Source organism: Aquila chrysaetos, chromosome 9 (assembly GCF_900496995.4).
Source record: "Aquila chrysaetos chrysaetos chromosome 9, bAquChr1.4, whole genome shotgun sequence".
Taxonomy (NCBI): domain Eukaryota; kingdom Metazoa; phylum Chordata; class Aves; order Accipitriformes; family Accipitridae; genus Aquila; species Aquila chrysaetos.
In genome coordinates, this window is record NC_044012.1 from 20,195,115 (window position 1) to 20,214,847 (window position 19,733).

The 19,733-nt window shown below is 37.7% G+C and overlaps 1 protein-coding gene across 4 annotated transcripts in view; it reads left to right on the forward strand.

Moving 5' to 3' along the window:
* DUS2 (dihydrouridine synthase 2) overlaps positions 1–16,122 on the forward strand; it is a 50,519-nt gene extending 34,397 nt beyond the window's left edge. The window contains exons 16-17 of one of the 4 annotated variants that reach the window (XM_041125805.1): positions 1,374–1,439; positions 3,851–7,987. In XM_041125805.1, the coding sequence (XP_040981739.1) occupies positions 1,374–1,395 (22 nt within the window). In that variant the 3' untranslated portion in view covers positions 1,396–1,439; positions 3,851–7,987. Of the gene's footprint in view, positions 1–1,373; positions 7,988–10,264 lie in introns of those variants that run through there. The other 3 variants (XM_041125806.1, XM_041125808.1, XM_041125804.1) reach the window with 3 other exon arrangements.
* Positions 16,123–19,733: the final 3,611 nt, after the last annotated feature.

Sequence of the window (19,733 nt, forward strand, 5' to 3'; positions counted from 1 at the left end):
AAACCCATGAGATCTTAAGAGTGTTAAAAACAATATGGGACAGTTTCACTTCAGCAGAAGCGTGCATTTATTTCCCCTGTATGACATACAATGCTTTTTTTTGTAGGTTTTTTTCAGAAGTTAATTGAACATTCAGTGTTCAGATCCTTAGGTGAGAGGGAACAGCAGATGGAGTGTTCTCAGGGGCAACAGAAAGATATGATTTCAGAAACCTGGAATATTGAGACTGCAGGGTTAAGCCAGTAAATCACTGTACAGTTAGACCATGATGCCTACCTGTCACATCAGTGACATGGTAATTCTAGTTTACTGTCTTGCTGCCCTGTGACATTCTCTTATTACAGCTAATACCAGCTTTCATACTTTGTTCTGCCTAGGCATGGAAAACAGTTGTAGTACTTACAATGTTTGTAGCCCTTAGGCTATATAAATACTGCATTATGAATACTGAATTAATAGAGATTTAATAAATTATCTTCTCTCCCATTAAATTCTATCAGCATGCCAAATGTTGCAATGTAGACTGTAAAATCAGTGGTAGTTTGCTCACTAGTATAGCTAGCATGCAAGACTATGCAGTGTGACCCGAGATGCATGCATATCCTGTAGTGGCAGTGATGCTGGGGTGAACGGATAAACAGAGGGAAAAAAACCCAAAAAACTAAACAACAAAAAACTAGTCACTGATGTCTTTCTGTACAATAGTACTGGTTCAGCATTTATCCACAGATTCAGCATTTACCCATTTTCCTCATGTTCATATTCAGTATTTAAGCTCTTGTAAGTCCATAGTAGAAGGATTCTCCATTCTTTGTTAGAGACAAAATGTGTAACACACCATTTATTTTAAATGATGCCCTATGCCACTGAGTTACAGAAGCAAATGCAGCTCGAAGTACGATGGAGGACAGAGTTTCCATTTCATTTCTTCTTGTAGAGAAACACACTGAAGACAAACGGATTTGCTCCACCCCCACTTTGTTATTTTTTTCATACATCTTAATTTAAAAAAAAAAAAAAAAGTAATTTAGATGAAAAGGAGATTTTCCAGAAAGGGTTGATGTATTTCCATGAAAGGAAGAGCTAACCTCATCCTGTTAAAAAAACGTCTCGCATCTTCACCTGTCACTGCTAGACTGCCATTATGCGTACTATTTACCCCCTCAGCCTAGCCTGTGAATTCACCAGATCACCTGGTCGGAGAGAACATTTCGCCCACACAGTTCACTCTTCTCACTTCCCCTGTGCTTTAGAACCCCGCACGCATGCTGTCATTGTACTGACGTCCTATATGGCCTAACAAAACATGACAATAATGATGTTTCTGTGTGAACACATACAAAATTGAACACTCTCCTTTACAAATTTTACGGGGTTCATGGGAGCCAAACCTGATCCTCAAAAGCCATGAAAACTTCCCCACTGGGAAAATGAGAGAGGTAACATAGTAGCTGTCTTGGTTTAGGACTTTCTAATCCTCTAATTATATTATCACAAACTGGGTACCTGAGACCAATGGAGAATGTTTCTGTTCCAAGGCCAGAATTCTCACCTAGGTCTGTAGTTTATTCCTGCTGGTTGCAAAGATAAAAGCACCTATCAGCAAATAGGAGGGATATTCCTCAGTTTAGTATGCAGTGCTACTTTGATTTTTTTTTTTTTTTTTTTTTTTACAGTTCTGGGATCCTAGACTCACAGAAAGCAGCTATCTGTATTCCTTCTTGCATTAGTAAATTTGGTTGGCTTTTCTGTAACTGTGCCTTAAACTGATTTTCACTAAATACACGTCGGCCTTTAGAGAAGAAGTTGTCTGTAACTTTTTAACAGATTTTGGGATACTGACAAAAGCTAATCTTAGCTTATTGAGGGTACTCTTCACTCGGGTCAGTGTGGATGGGGAAGAGAGGGTTTTCAAATGGTAATTCAGAATAGTTTCTGCTCAGTTGTTTCCTTAGCCTCACTAAGCTAAAGTTAGCTTTTGTAAATACCATTCTTTTCTTCAACTTCAATATTTAGAGTGGGCATATCAAGCTGACCAATCTTTTTATCTGAACATAGTCACCTTGTTAATCCCTGAATTTCCATTGCAAGCCTTTCTTGCATCCCTGAGTGAACTAAAATGAATTTGGGATTCAGATGTTATACCTGAGTTACTAGAACAGTATTGTGCAGGTGTTGACTTCCATTCAAGAAGGCATTTAGCTGGGATGACAAAAAAGTGTATCTGTTTTCCTATCTTTGCTTGGCAATGATTGCTTCTGTAGGTAGAGATCATTAAACAATATTTCTTCCTTGATTTCTGTAGTGCACAGCTGGTAACATTCAACTGGTATCAGTGTTGGTTTTCATTATGTTACTTCCTTCTGCTGTAACTAGGGTCCTCAAGAGCATGCGCATATCCCTTCAGCAGGAGCATCTAGCACAGGGGCTGAGCAGACAGCTGAGTGGCCGCCAGCTTTGCTGGCCCCAACAAAGTCTGCCACCAAAAGTCAGTCAACACCTGAAGTGCCTTGCCTGACATGTAAAGACTGTGTAGAATAGCAACGTAGCAAGAATACCTCAGATGAATTATGAAGGTGGAAAACACGACTGGATAGGGAGCCTTTTGCTCTAGCACCTGCACTCATGATAATACGTATGCAGGTAGTAAAGATGTTTTAACTGAAGTGGAATGAGCTGCTGGTTACAGTCCAGTTCTTGGCACGAAACATCCTGTTGACAACTTCAGCACAATCATCAGTGGCAGAAAAAGAAAAGGGCAATTAAAATATTTTTTAGTCCTTTTGAGTACAGTATCTCAGATCAAGACTCAGGGTCAGTGATACGGGCTTCTGTGGAGTTTGTACCGTGACTGTCTATGATGTAGCTGATCTCCTAAAAGAATGTAATAATTTTCAGTCTTTGACACTGCTGTGCAAATTAGCACATAAATTAGTATGATGAGAAAATAGAGACCAACTGGATGTGCAGTTGTCTGATATGCTTCCTTGGGATTCAAGAAATGGAACTGGGAAATGTCCGGCATATTTCTATCCAGTATGCTTCCTATCTATTGACTGCTCAGTATTTTGTGGACAAGTTCATAACCTGTGCATAGCAGATAAAAGGTATCAAATTTATTTTGCTAATTTGTCTGGATTAGTCAATTAAGGAACAATATACAGTATTGAGCTCTGTCAACAACCTGTGTATATATATTATAAATACACCCACAGTGTATCACGAACTGCTGTAGTTTAACATAAAACTAGCACCAAGAGGATCTTCCTTGATAAGTGAGGAAGTGGCATGATCTGTCATTAGTTTCCTCCTAACGAGAAACAATATCTTCAACCACATCTTTAGACTCCCACGCCATTGTGGATATCAAGATGTTAAGCTCGGTTTATTTTAAAGGTCATCATGTGAGATCTAACACACAATTTCTAAACTATAAACAAAACATAACTCCACAAAAGGAAAATGCAGATTATCAAAAGTGAGTGAAACTTAACACAATGTCTAAAAATAGACTCCAGCATTACTTTTATGACTTAAAAACATCAGCAATTATGCACAGGGTTTGGCTTTTTTTGTTGTGAGATGAAGTTCAGGTCTGTGTGGAATATAGTTTTATTATCTATATTATAGCAACATCCAAAATAGGCCAAGTGTTAAGAGTATATGGAGCATCTGCTATGAAGAATTTACCATCTAAGAGAACAAACATGAAAGGTAGGGCAGACAGGATATAACTGTATACAAAGGGTGGAAGGTAGGGAGGAGCACAAAGCTGACTGACCCATTTTTCACAAGAGCAGAGGAGAAGCTGGAGTACATCTTTTTATGCTTTTTGTGCTCTCTGTGACAGAAAAAGATGGGTCTGGTAAAGGAGGAGGAAGCTGAGGGACTCAGAGTGGACTCATGTCATAGTCAAGACATGGGACAAAGAAAAACCATATAAAGCAGTTTAAAGAATGTGTTGTTGGATGAACCAGTGAGAAGAAAGTTAAAGAAGAAAGTTCCAGGGATCTGGAACTGGGGTTACATGAAGACATATCAATGTCAGAGTAGAATGATTTACCACCTGCCTGAGTGTTTTTATTGATGATTTAGATATGGTTCTGAGATGCTGGATAATGTCCTGGATTCATATCTACCCACTACAGATATGGGAAGTGGCAACATACTTTCTTATATATGATTCTTGACAGGAGATTGTTTGAAATGGAGATCACCATTGTTTCAAGTTTTTGCTAGTTGACTATAAAGCTTTAGACTGAGTTACTTATAAAGGATGAAATGCTGGGTAAATTAGATGGATTAAAGTAACATATTTTGGAGCTAAGTTCTCACAAACTTAAAAGCTATTTAGGCAAGGAATTTTGCCTTGAGTCCTTTTCTGTTTGAAATTTTTAAATTGTATGCTTAAAAAGAAGGAACTGGTATCCAGTACTTCATGGGAACTGCATGAGATTTCTCAAGAAATGTATTATATTTTACTGAGATGGGAGGTGAACTGAAGAATGCCAAAAAGGGGTATTGAATGACCATCAGTTAAGGAAGTTGCTACCTGTCCTGAGTCTCATAGGTGTATTAGAATGACACTGTTTGAACTATGTTGCCAGTATATTCTTGGGACTAATTATTCCTGAAACAAATAACACACAATTCTCAGAGACACTAAAACTAAATAAACTACTGTAGCAATTAATTCAAACATTTTAAACACTTTTTTTCTTGAAAAGTGTGGAGATATAACTAAGGCAAGGGAATATGAAAACTGACTTGACATCTGTTCTGAGCTCTTTCATTGAGCTGTTCAGGCTCACCAGAAATTTCATCCCTTTGCAGTTCCAGTTCCTCTGTTAGCATAGAGACATTGTATGTTATCAAGGCTCATGTAATAGGCTGTGGTTCAAACCAAGTTACCAAGTCCTGGCCTCCTGCTTCTTGTTGCAACCTTCATCGCTTTTTACCTCCTCCATTGTGCCGGCACAGACACTTGCTTATAGTTGCTTTTCTTTTTCAGGTGAATCAGTTCCCTAATCTGATTCACTCTGGGACCACATAGATTAGCAGTGGCACAACAGCAAGAAAGGGTACGTGGGAATGGAGAGTGCCTAGGGAGGGGAAATGGGGACTGCTGAAGTCAATATTCATCACCTAGGAAAGGTCAGTACAGCCACAGCCTTATTAGCTTCAGGCCCAGAGAAGTACATCCTGGCACCCTAACCTTTGCATTTGTAGATCTTGTTTATGGACAGGGTTCATATTAGTCAAATCAGAGTTGTAATTTTTTGCATCAAATTGTCCTTACAAATGGTGAGAATCATGGCTATAGAGCCCTCCTGAATAAGAACCCTGTACGTTGGGAAACAGTGTGCTCTGCAAGTTCTGTGATTTCTGAGAGTCGCTAAGACAAATGTTATTTCAATGTAATTGAAGTTGTATTGTTAAAATACCAGTTAAAATGACTGGCTACTGGCAGAACAGTGAGACCAAAACAGATCCTAGAGCTGGCTAAACTTTTCAAGTATTTATTCAGTTTTGTAGAACATCATGCACCCCTGCAATGAAATCTGCTTCAAGGGTTCTGTTAGCAACAGCTAATACAGCTGCTTTATAGCCAGGCTGGCTGTGCCTGCGTGAGCTGTAGCACTAAGAATGCCTACAGTGTACATACACTCTCAGTCACAGTGGGAGAAGTTGGTGGGCCAGTATCTGTATTATTTAATGGTAAAGTAGTTGTAATTCTTGTGGACTACCCATGGATTTTGATGTATATGGCAGTAATGCGAGTTTGTGATGGAAATCTCAATTTCTGAGCGTAGATTGTGATTTTAGGGAAGACTGTATCTGTTAAACCCTAGACGTTTTATTGCCTCTTGCTAGTCCACAATAGGCATCATGGCAGCTGATAAACAATTTAGTCAAAGGTAGAATCTAAAATTAAATACCTTGTTTTACTTCTTTTGCCCTCCCACTATTGTTTCCTGAAAACAAAGAATATTTTGAAATAATTTTTGAATCCACAGCACACTTCTAAATGTTTGTCTAGGGAGTTAGTGCTTTGGAAAAGGTTTGGATTAGTGTCTGTATAGGCTGAAGTCCTCTGTGTCTTGTGAAGTCAATTCCAGAAAAGTAACCTTGGACATCTCCTCCTGCCCCTGTATTGCCCTCTCAGTTCTGCAAGTGCATCTATGTGTACAACTATTCGGCTAACTAGACTGGGGAACTGGTGCAGGGTGAAAACAAGCCAGCAAAATAGAGTGGTTCTGTTGGGTGGAATTTTTTGATAACCAAGGGTCACTGCCACCAGAAGAACTGCTGCTGAAACACTTATTCTCATCTAGGATGACTTTGAACCAGGCTATATAGCCCCACAGTTCACATTACCAGATGCTTTGGACAGTGTCTCACTCCTAAATGAAAGATGAAAATAGATACTTTTTCAACACAGAAGTGGCAGCTGTAAGTATTTAAAGGGTAGATATTGGCAACTACAAATGAGCTGCAACTACAAATGAGCTGAAATGGAAGCTAAGTGGATTCTTGCATGGCTAACAGACAAATAGCATTCTCGTACAAAGTGCGTTGCCTTTTCCGGCAGTAAGGCACTCAGAGTTGATTCTTGACTGTGTAACAGATGCTGTGCCTCTTCTGTATGCACATAAGATATCACCATTTAATATCTGGAGGGGGGTTAGTCTGCAGCAAATGCAAGTTGGGGCAATTCAAAATGTGGACAAGAGATCCAATATATTTCATCTTGCAGCAGTTTCTGAGTTAACTGGTTTTAATTGTAAAAGATTATTTTTAAAATAGAACTGCCAGAGGCTAAACTTTACAGATCATTAAAATATAAAGACTTTTTTCCAAATGGTCATCAGTTTCTCTCTTTAAAGAAACTGCTCTACAGTTGCCTACTCCTATGATATTCCTAGGGTTTCCTAGTGAGACTTCACTCCTTTCTTCTAAATCATGGTATTCATTCACTTTGTTTCAGGGTATTAACAGCCATCGTAACCAACTGTCAGTGAGAACCTTGTCCAGTCCCTAGAGTAACAGGAGCCAACAAAAAGGAACATTTTTCTTTCATTCCTTTCTTATGGTTGTCTGATCATTTGCCACAAAAAGCAGATTATTCTGACAGAACCAAGTTAGGGAGTGGCTCCATGTGTAGTCAGACTGGCAGATCTGAGAGGACTGGCAACTACAGATAGTGTGGAGGAGTTCACCTCTTAATACAGATCAGCTGCATGAGTCTGACCATGTCCTCAAGTTCAGTAATGGGCCCTCTCAGATCAAGGCAGGGAAGACAGAAACTCCATTCTCAAGGTGCCTTGTGATACCAGTTCTTCTTTCAAAAAAAAAGAGCCCAAATAAATGCTCAGTTAATGGCCCATATGATTTCTGAATGATAAACTTGAAGTTCTGATTGCTCTAGACAGGCAAATGAGCTTGATCCTTTGCTTTACTTGGCTATGAGTGAAGCCAAGGTTTGCAGAGAGATCCTCCATACTGGACTGGTCCCAAAGAGCAGAAGGGATGGAAAAATGTAAGGAAGGAGAAGGCAAAGGTTCAGGGGAAAGAATTGAAAGAAAACTTGTTCCAGGGTCCACACTAACCTTTTTTTCAGTACTCTTTGATGCTGCTCCTGAGAATCTACTATTTTCTAAACTAACGAGGTGATGACATCTTCTACAGTATGTTTTCCTGATGAATCCAGGTACTTCTTACAGCTGCTGAGATAGGTGACAGACAAATTAGACATTGTTATCTGTGAACCATATAACATATATCTGGGAAAGCATATAAACTTTTTGACATTATTCACTCTTGAACTTTAAGGCAGATTGGCAAAAATAATACAGTTGGCTGCGGTCTCCATGTTCCTACCACATCTATATAAAATCTAAATCTAGATAAGATAGAAGCTCCTTTAAAAGGATTTATGCATTTTAGTTTTCATCTGACTCCTGGCTCTATATTTTTGTCTATAGATCAAAAAAACCCAAACATGCAGGATTACCAAGACTCATTTGAGAGGGGAGTAGCAAACCAAAAATGTCCTTCTGTTCCCTAAAACAAAAGCATATTCTTTGGAATCTCTTTATAGAGATTCTATATAGGGAGCATATACACTGGTCAGTATGTGAAAGGTACTCAGTCTAGTCCCACTGCCCTTCAGAAAATTTACCACGATCTGGCAGTATCACTGGGGAGGCAGATATGACCTGTAAACAGACTAAGCTTTAGGGATTACCTCCTACCTTATCCCAAAACAAGCACTGTATTATATGGAGTAATAACTCAGCCCTGTATTCATAAAAGTAGGGAATGAGCAGCTGCTTAACAGTTCTTTTCTGAGTGTTACAGAGCCATTAAAAATCTGTCTATGAATTTTTCCGTACAAATGCCTGTATTGTGTAATCTGGTTTGGGGATAGGCAAACATACAGGATCGTGGAAGTTTGTAAATTTATATGTGGTTATAAAATAGTCTGCATATTTTAATTTTTAATTTTCCAATAAACTGCAAGAGTCAGTAACAACAAGCTTGTTCATACAAAAGCAGTATGCAACTGCAACAGTATCTGGGGTGGGAGGGAGAAGGAGAGACCCCCTTGAAGACTAAGCACAGTGAGTTTATTATAATGTGATCTTAACTGTGTGTGACCCTTTTTAAGTGGATATCTCCTTGGTCCTCATGACACAAGTCTGAATTATAGGTGGATGTTCTTTTTTGAAAGAAAAGGGCAACGTCATGTAGTTTGTGCACAGACAAAATGCCAGCTGAACTGTGAAGTCTGAATACATAACATTGAGAGATATGACCCTTTAAAAATTTTGAAATTTTAATAAGAACTGTTTCTACCACACAAACCCTGTGTAAACAAGCCCAGTTTTGCACATTTAGTAAATGTGCTATAATATGGATTTGCAAAGAAGCAGCCAAAAGTGCATATTTGCAAAGAAGTCACTGAATTCTCCTCAGACTATTTAAATGACACCCCTATGGTTTCAGTTTAAAAGAGAGTTTTATTATTTAAAGGACAAGTTTTGTTGCCATCTTTAACTGACATCTTTTTGCTTTCCAATAATTCTCCTTTAATTGTCTGCCTAGATAAGTAGCAGAAACATCTTATGCTCAGACAGGATGGCTGCTGTAGTTTGATGAACACCTTTTCTCATGTCAGTGTTCCTCAATCCCCAGCTGTTTATTCCCCATGTCTTTGTCACTGCCTCAGTAGTGTCAGTACAATTGTTTACAGGATTTTGTGCTAAAACAGAGTAGGGAATTGATACAGGTTAAAAACAACCTCTTCTCCACACCCCTTCCACCAACCCTCCAAACAGTTGTTTGGGGGCAACAAGGGAGAAAGAAAAGGAAGGGAACAAGGAGCCTGGAGGCATGGGTGGTTTAAGTCAGTGCTGCTGACAAAAACAGTATTTATCAGACTATGTCCTGTAGATTTAGCTATGTGGTTGACTTGGATGTGTGTGACATTAGAAATCTGTTAAAGACTTCCCAGTAGAGCTAGTCAAAGGAAGTATAAACCATATCCATTTGTTTCAGCAAAAAAATACCTGATCTGTCAAAAGGGAGAACTGCCATTATGAAAGTGATGTGCTGTTTCTCTAGCTGCGCTTGGTGAGGTAGAGCAGTCTGCTGGAGCTACAGCATGAAAGTTTATATGCACATGTACACCATAGCCTGTCCCTGCAAATATGTGTATTTGTCACGTAAAGACGTAAAGCTGTTGGTAAAAAAATTTCAACAAGTCTAAGTAATTTAAATGTTCAAGTTCCGTTTTCAGAACTAATATCAGGGACTGTATCCCACTGACTTATAATGAAAGACTGATAAATTTCTAAGTAATTTTTTAAATGAAATTTAGGTTTTGGAAGTAACTTACCTGCTGTAGACAATTTACTCCATCCATAGCTAAGACCCTAGTCCTACTGCTGTGTATAGTCAAGCTTAATTTCAAGGCACTGCCGTAAGAACTTGGTGTTTGTCAGATTTATTATTCAAGTTAATTAAAAGAGGCATTTTTGATTTAGTGCTATGTAACTAAAAATGAGAAGCTGTCTTTCAAGTTGAATATGTAGGGATTTTTTTAACTTGTAAAATGAAAACAGTGATTTCTTCTTTAACTGCATGCAACTTTCTAGTTTTTACCAAAACTTTATTTTACCATCTCATTGTCTCTTTTAGTAACAAGAGGCAAAGTCAGTTTACATAGGATAAGAGTTTCTCTGTAATCTTCTATTTTTAGAACTGAACTTTTTCCCCACAACTCTTGAAGACAAAACACCATGTGAGAAGTTGACTACTCTCATCATATTCCAGCTGAGAACAGAAATAAAAGTGCCAGCAACATCACAAATAAACCTTTTTCTCACGAGACTTACAGCACATTTTTTTCTGACAGAAAGTGTTCAGATGAATTTCCAAACTCTTAGATGTTTATCTGAACTATACCCACATTTTTTAACCTTTTGTAGCTCTTACATCTGAGACTAAAAAACATATTCATCAGGGCCACCGCTTAGAACAACAATCATCCCTAGCAGATAGATTGTTTGTTTTCAGACGTACTGGTATGAATTGTGGGCAGGGGGATAAATTGATGAATTGTCTAAGTACTTTAAAGATTCTCTCTTACTTGAAGTAAGTTTCAGTCTGTTTTTCTTGATGATTTACTATTCCATATCACTTATTCCTGACAATGATCCTTTGAAGTGATTATTTTTCTCTTTACTGAATACAAAATGTATCTCTAAAACTAAGGTTAATAAGAGAAAATCCTATAGCAAATAATTCAATAGCCCTGTCTATCACTTGCAATAAACCTCAATATGTACTTTTCAGACTTACTTTCTCCAAGTTTCACTATTGATCAGCCTCATCACAGGTTTTCTTCTGAAGTCACTCTACAGCAATGTAGTCACAGCATTTATCCTTGAGATACCATCTGTTCATTTATATACTTGTTCACAGGTTTTTTAACTGACTTTTGTAAAGAACATTGATACAACGGCAATGTATTAGAGTGTTTCTCTCCAACTATTGCCCCTTGTGGGCATGCACAGTGACTAGCACTGCTCTTGCACTTTTGTCTCATGACACAAAGCATTTGGCAGCAGTACTAACTTAAGATATCCTTGGTCTGCGTTGCTTATTGCAGCCACTACACCATCCCTGAACAGTTGTGCTGACACAGCTTTTTGTGGGGCTGCACTTGGATCAGATCAGGGAACTTATCTGACCTGAACAATCCTCCCTCACTTCCCCCAAATAAAAAATGAAGCTGGGTCAGTTCCCTTGGTCTGGCTCACAGGGTGGTCTCATAAAGAGTTGTGCCAAAACAGCTGAGCAGATGGCATGCTTCTATGGTGCAGAGGGAAGGAAGAAACCATTAAGCTGGTATTGCCTAACACCATATTCTTATTAGTCTCAAACTACAAACAGATGTAAATATTAATTTCCTAGTACTTGTTGTAACTGCAATTTACCTTAATGGCTAGGTTGCTGATTTTAAGTATAAATGAGTAAAGGAGGGGGGGGTTGAGACTTAGCAGGTATAATTTATCATGTAGCCTAAATTAATTTATTTATTCAAATTGATTAAAATGTTGTTAGAGAAAGATCTATACTTAATATACCCAGTGGGCATTAATGGCAGTCTGACTAACTGGTGTGGATCAAAGCGTTGCTTCTTTTGCTAATTATTCTTTAATTGCTAAGTTAATATCATCTTTGTTATCTGGCACAGTAAAGATACGTGTTTAAAGCAGCAACAAAGTTCCTGCAAATGGGGTCAGGTCTGGCTCTGTTCCCTAGGTTAGAGTGTGCTCTGGCATTCAGTCAAATTGAACCAGTCCCAGTGGTTTCTGTATTGTACCTGACTTGGGCTGGCTTTTCCTGCAAGTCTTGTAGGTCAGAAACCTGTGATTGTGCTTTTGCTACCCTGCGTTCATTCTCCATAGATTGTTCTTTGATCCAACCTGCAGATACCCCATGTTTTAAAAGGGTTTTTTGTCCTTTCTTTACACTTTGGTACAAGGCAAGCAATCAACAATTTATGTTGAAGCAGCAGGTTCATCATTATCAGTACCTTATTTTTTTGAAACTGGGTATGTTCAGTTGGTACAAATTACTTTTTTTTTTTTTTTTTTTTAATGGAGAAGGTGTGTAGAAGGCACAACAACAGAGGAACAGGAAAGGGCTATATTCAAAGCCCTGTCTTTCACACGTCTGTTGTGGCCTCATTTCAAAATCAGTGCATGATGAGAGAGCTCTGGTACACACCCACAAGATACCTCAGAGAACTGGCGCTGGGGCATAGGCAGGTGGGTTGTTGGTGAAGAAAACTAAGGTGATAACATTATGACCAAGATACAGGCTCCATCCCAATTTTCAAAGGGATTAAGGAAGATCTGCTGTTTAAGCTGTGTGGGCTAACGTGGCTTATTTTAACTGTAACTGAAAAGGGCATGTTCGCTGCTTCCCTGTGTAAGCTGTGTAGGTGGCTGGGAGAGGTAACCTCTTCCCCAAACCCAGCAGCAATCAGACCGGGACATGCATCCATAGCCTCAGAGACAAAGGTGGCAGGCTGAGCTGAGCTGAAAAAAAACACTGCTTCCAAAAGAAAATGATTCCATTCCCACCTTATACTGCCCCAGGCAGAAAATTAACACAGGAAAAGTGGGAGACACGTTTCCATCTGGTTTAGTGAGTTAAGTCAGTTCTCTGAGGGTCATACGAGAGAAAGCATGCAGAAACCCTCCTTTCTGTAACAGGCAAGTGTTAGACTGGTGCAGCTATCTCACTGCACCTTTTACTCTGTTGGTTCTAGCTAACAATTTATAACAAGTCACGCGGGGTGATTTGTGACTTGCTGCTGAAAGATGTTACTGTTCCCTCGTCAGAAGTACCAGATTTAGTGAAGTTTCATCTGTTTAATTTACTAGCTGCCATATTAGTGGAACCTAAAGCTAATTATAGTTTAAATCACTATTTAGACTGTGAACTATGGGGCTTATATAAAGATGGTTAGCCACTGACTGTTGAACAGCTGATGGTCCCAGGGGTTCTCTAGGACCTTATGTCAAATGTGCATGAAACTGAGCTAGCTGAGGTCCCTCCCTTGTGCCACTCATGCTACCATATAATGAGCCAGTTCAGGGAACTGAGACAAAAAGTTGCTTTCTTTGGAGAGCTAGTTTTTAACTGGCTCAAATCCCTGAGCTTACTTACTGCACAGTGCTCACATCAGCACAAATCACTGAGCAACTAAGGGTAGGGTGGAGGGCCAGGCTATGGCAACTGTAAATTAGGTTGGCTTAAGGTGTAGAGAAATACACCCTAAACTGAAGCAGAAAAAATACGAAAACTTCCCTTTAAGAATACTGTTTTTCTTGAGTGATTGAGCCACTACCAAGAAATGCAGATACTAAGTACAAAGGAACTTAAATCCTACACAATTCTAATTTAATTTTTAATTTTTAGTCCTATTTGGACCAGTTATGTTAAAAATATTGAAGTAGATTTCCCAAAAAGGAATTATTCCCACCCTTTTGTTTAAATACCTGTCATTCTGGTGATTTTATAGGTTAATTAGTTCATTTTCTGAAATGTATTTCTGGGATATTTTCCCTTTAACTACTTCGACCCATAACCTCATGTTCTGAGAGTTACTTAACCTTTGGTCTTGTGCAGTTTACTGGCAACCATTCCTTTCCTTTTAGGATCTTTTTTATTTGTGATTCTCTTAGCAATATAAACCACATATAGTTACTATTTCCTAACGTGAAGCCTAACACAGTGAATTGATGTTACATTTAATTAACAGAAGAGTTTTAGATACTTCACAAAGTTATTGACACCAGCAACGCTGTACATTAATACCAATTGTTTGACATAATTTACTGTAATAAGAGACTGTAATTCCAGATTAAAATCATACTTAAAAGATGGATCAAATTTATTTTCCAGCTAAAGGACTGCTATAGGAAAGAGTTAACATTGCTTGGATATACTATATGAAGTTCTATGCCTTAACAAGTTTGGATTTCTTTCAAGTTTTACTCTAACATTTCTTGGCTTACAATTGTTTTCTACTCTAATTTTAAAGCTTAATTTTAAACTTTTACAATCAATTTTATAACAGCCTCGGTATAATTTGTTAGGGCTTTCCCAATGAGAAAAAGACCAAGAAATCCAGTAAGACTGTTTTTAATACTCTGAAGGTGTATAAATACCGATGTTGAAACTATTTTTAGTTTGATCTTTTGTCTGATTCACTGGTACATACAGTTGTTTTGTACCAAGCACAGTCAGAGCCTGGTAGCCAGTTGAACTGGGTTTACAACTTTGGAAGCTGCTAGACGAATAACTTTCATGTACTGTCTTGACTGGAAAAGATTCATTTCCAGTTTATGGTCCTACTGTAGCAGACACACCCCTCCCTTTGTGATAATAAATATGAAACAGTATTCTGTGATATGGATCTTTAATATATTGACTGTTTTTGGAAGGTGCCACTGTAAAAATTTTAAAAGCATAAAATACACTTTTTCTTAATATAGATAAAACTTGAGCAAGCAGTTTCCCATTTGGTGCCTCTGGTGCTTTAGAAGGCTTTTCCTTTTAATGTTTCTTGAACAACTGTGTAAACCCAGAGGATTAGAGTCTGCCTGCAGGAGAGCACCAATAAGGGCAGCTGTTGTTCTCTTCAGCATTTTTTGCTGAGCAAAAGCATGGCAAAGCCATCAGGACAGCTTAATGCTGCTACATGCTAAAAAAGTCATACATTATAGTGATTGTGGGTACATACAGTCCTGCTGACTACTTCCTGCTGAATCCCTGCCCAGCAGAAACCACTTCATGGCTGATTGATTGTTTCTTCTTTTTTAATTGAGCAAAACTTGAGAAGATGTGTATGTTTTAATTCAAATGGAAAACTAAGTAGCAGATACCAGAGACCTCGCCTTTTCTTGTCTGTGAGTACATCTAGTTTAGCAAAAGGATTTATTAAGTTAATGAAGAAATTTTCATGAAAGTACTAGCACTTCCCTGTATTTTATAATTTTATGTTCGTTTATAAATATTAAAATATTTTTTCAAAAAATAACTTAGTTCCATTGTTTTTAGAAACCTGTCATTTTGGTGGTTTTATGGGTTAATTAATTCCTTTTTTTCAGCTGTATTTGTGAGATATTTTCACTTTAACTACTTCAACCCATAACCTCCTGCTCGGAGAGGAACTTAACCAAATGCATATTACCACTAAGCACACTATTGCTAAAACACATGTTATTCCTCAGGATCCTCCCCTTGATTAACATATTTTTCTTTACGTGCCTTCAGAAAACATTTTGGACTGTTCAGTTGCAGACTGAACAAGACTTGGAAGAGGCACATGTTTGGTTTTATTTAAATAGGAAATAGGCTGATATCCTGCTATCTATTATCACCAGCTAGCATGCCACGAACATCTATTAACAGTGACAGTGTTGCAGTCATACTACTGTAATCTTTTGAAAATGTGTCCTTTGTTGTCTGACCTTGGATTTCAGTCTGATACCCTCTATTCCTGCTGTCTCAATGGCTGACCAGGTAAGAGTCTGAATATATGGCACCTATTCCCATTAGTTTATTTGCTGTGGTTCTGTGGAGGGCACAGTGGTGCCTACCTGTGAGTGTATTTACTCATCTCTTTACATTACTCTCCTCTTATCTTCCTCTTCTAGATGTTCACATTAAAACCCTTGTATCTAGAGTCTGCCTATTTTCTTTCTTTATAACAGGATAAAAGTTAGATGCCATATCAGCAGTAGATATTTTACCTCAAAAAATTGTCCCATCTTTTTGATAATGTTTTGCTTGGCTTTTAGTCTATAAAAATAGAAGGAGTAAAGGGAGACAGAATAGGCAAAACAATAGTCTTCAAGCTTTTTAAACTTGTAATTAGATGAATTCCCAGGTGGAATATTGTTCTTGCTGTTTTCTTGATTATTCTTTTTCTTTCTCAAATGGTCATCAAACTCTCTTTTTTTGTGAATTTCCCCCCATTGTATTATCTTTATCAAAAACATATCTGTAAAACCTCATTATGTCCCTATGAAAGAACACTTTTTAGAAAGTCTTCTTTCTTCTAAAAATTTCTTTTTAGAAAGAAATTACACTGTGCCAGGTAATAGTTCTGACTTTTTTTAGATCTTCAGGGGGGTTGAATTCTTTTTCATCCAGATATTTGTTTCACAGCAGTCATTGCTAAAACTCTGGTTTGTTTTAGTCTTCTATCTGTGGAAAAGGCCTTGAAGATGGTTTGCATATGGCATATATTGCATATATGGCATCTTCTTATCTTCAGGATATTGGTTTAAGCTGTACCAAATCAGTTCTGATCAGAATCTGTTTCCAACCAATAGTTTAGCAGTGTTAGTCTGCAGGTATCAATATAAAAAAGACACCTCCGTCTTTGGTATCCTTTTTGCAAATGTCAGTCTCCCTACTATGGAGTGAAGATCACTGAAGTGTACTCACTGGAGTTCACAATGTAGGGCACCGGTCCGTTTATAATTTGCTGCCTAAACTGGGTTTTGTGCTAATTACTTTTCTTTGGTGATGTCAACCCAGCATCTTTTACAAACCTTGTCTCCCTCTTGGTTTTGTTTAAGGAACTTAATTTTTCAAGGACAAAACATCATTTTGCTGTGTTTCTGCTACCTCGTGGATGTTACATGTATAGTATATAGAGGTTTTCTAATATATTTTTTTGTCTTCCATTCTGCTTTCTCCCTAAATAGCTTTTAACTTTAATATAGTGCCTTTCATTTAGGGATATTAAACTACTTGTTACCAATCACTTACCTTTATCATGGAGGTGACTTGTTTCCATTACCTTATATTCTTTGCCTCCCTATTGTTACTACCATTCTGGATGTAACTACTATGACATTTTTGCCTAACAATGACAGAAACTAGATGTAATTGACAAGATTAGAGAGTAGCCTGCATGCTGAGCAATTTTCTAATGATACATTTTGCAATTGTTGGCTGCTTTCTGATCAATCAACAGATTGTGAACTTTGGTATCAGCAAATGCTTTATAAAAAAATCAAACTGAATAAGAATAAAAATTAATAGTTACCTTTTTTATCAGTAACCAGTGCAGTCTTGAATGCTTTAAATGTAAACTAGATAACATTTTAAGTGACAAAGGCACATAACATATTGTATACATAATCATATATTCAGTCTGTCAAACCCAAGCAATTTTAATGCCTCAAAAGGACATTATGCAATGAAGTATATGAGAAAAAAGATTTTCACCACTCAAAAGTCTGTATCATGCTTTAGAATGGATGTATTCTTTATTTTAACATGAATCACTGTTAATGTCACGGTTTATACAATTGTTTCAGACAAATTTCTTTTTTTAATGGGAAGATAATCTATTTAAGTTTGGTAAGAATTATTTACTGATCAAATGATGACATAATGCTGAATTAACAACTTTAGCCTTTTCTCTTACCAGTTTTCTTAATCTGAAAATATTTGTTCTGTAGCTTATCATTAGTTACCTCCTTGTGGCTTATTGGTATTATTTCTTCTTAACATATGGGAGCACCAGGCCCTGGTCTCCAGAGAAGTAAGCAGCAGGTCAAACATTTTATTTTGCGTTTGTCAGACATCTCTGGCCTTTTTGATAATGAAAGCAAAAAGACTGATCATGTGATTTGTTTTTGCTCACCGACTAGATGACAGGAATCTTTGGGATAAGTTTTCTAGTTTGAAAACATGTTAAAAATCTATTTTATGTGAGATTTCATTGAAACTCGGTTATTTTGTTCAATATAAATTAACAGCTAAACCATTCTTTATACATATCTGATGAACTAATACATAGGATCTGCAAGTACAGCAAAAATAAATTAATTTTAAATGGGTGAACCTTTACTGAGTAATATTCTTCCAGAGCTGGGGTCACTTCATTAGTTGAATGGCTCATTCTCCAGCTCATAAGAATACTGAGATAGTATTTAATCAGTTATTCCTTTCTGTATTTTGTCTTTTCTGCTTTCCATAAATGTTTAATATACAGCAGTACCTTTATCCCAATCCAGTCTGTCATATAAGGAGCCAGAGGATGCAGCTAAGCCTATTCCTGGGAAGGGGTTAAGGTAGAAAGATAAGGACGGGGACGAGCAGCATAATATCAGATGACTGACTGTAGTGAGGATTGATTCTGTGACTGAATCAAATAGTTAAACCTCCCAGCCCTCGCTCTGTCAAAGAAGAATCAACCCTCTTACATGCAATCTGGACAGCAAGCCAGGCGGAAACTCAGTCAACTGAAAAACTGAGAGGCAAGAGCTGCTAATGAAAACTACTGCCTCTATTCCAATGCAAAGGAGAAAATAAACGTAAACCAGCTGGCTGGCCTGCTTGACTTTATACTGGAATGGATCACAGCAAAAAAGACACACAAACACCTGCCATAGCTGGGATATGGTAATCGTGTTCAACACCTGTTGCCTCTCAGCTGAAACCTCTTGTATCCAAATTAAGATGTTGGGTCAGAAAGCTCATTAGGCACAGACTAAGCAAGTAGTGTGAGCATACATGATCTAACAACTGCAAAATGGATCCAGTCCCACAGACAAAAGGTAGAAGTCCAAGATCCAAACTACCAGGGAGCCTTTAAAGTTTTCCGCAGCACTAGAACCCATTGTTTTATGTTGGCTTAATCTGATCTGAGTCAAGGACAAAAGAGTGATTTGCACAAAGCTGACAGTCCTTCCCACCGAAGAGCGAGCCCATCAGGCTTTACACAGAGACCTGGGAATATGCATATCAAGAAAAGATTAGTAATACATTTATTCTGTTTTCTTATTATGAATTATGGTGAAAAGCTGCAATGAGGGAAAATATTCTTTTGCTACCCCTGAAGACAATTAATATACTGATAAAGAAACCTTAATTTACTAGCAAAGGCTAGTAAAGGCTATGTATACATAAGCATAAGCAAAGGCATAATAAGGCATACATACATAAGCAAAGGCTATGTATCTTTTATTAAATTGCAATATATATGGAGGAATGACTTAAGCACATGAGATTGTGGTTATATCTAAGCTAATCAAAGGACATCAAATGTATATATGGAATACAGAAAAACTGCACATGCATTACACTTGAACAAAACAGAACCGTATCATAGTATGTATAGATCCTAGAATAGAATAGCTAAAGGCTCGGAGACTGGGGTTCTATTTTGCTATAACAGTTGTGCGATGCTTCTCCTTTTCCAGTACAAAGAGAAACATTAGCCCAAATCATCTAGCCAGGCTGCTTGACTGTTCAAACACCGCGTATAAGAAGTATTCCAGACTTGAGAGTCCTTACTCAGAAGCATTTGCAATCTAAGTGAAAAGAGGAACAACAGAAGTTGTATTATCCTCACCTTAGAGGGAAACTCAGGCAGTGTTTTAAGTGTCCATATAAATAGCAAGTTACTTGTGCTGCTTTGAGAAAGTCTGAAAATTAGACTACAAGAAATTGGAACAGAACCTATATTTTCTATATCGCAGTCGTGTACAAGAGGACTGTCTGCTGGCTAATGAACAGTCAAAACTGGAAGTTAAAACATGGAAAGTAAGTAAAATGACACCTTAGTCTTTGTATCAAGGCTAAGAGCTTTTATGAAACCTCATTTGAGTCTTCACAAATATTTA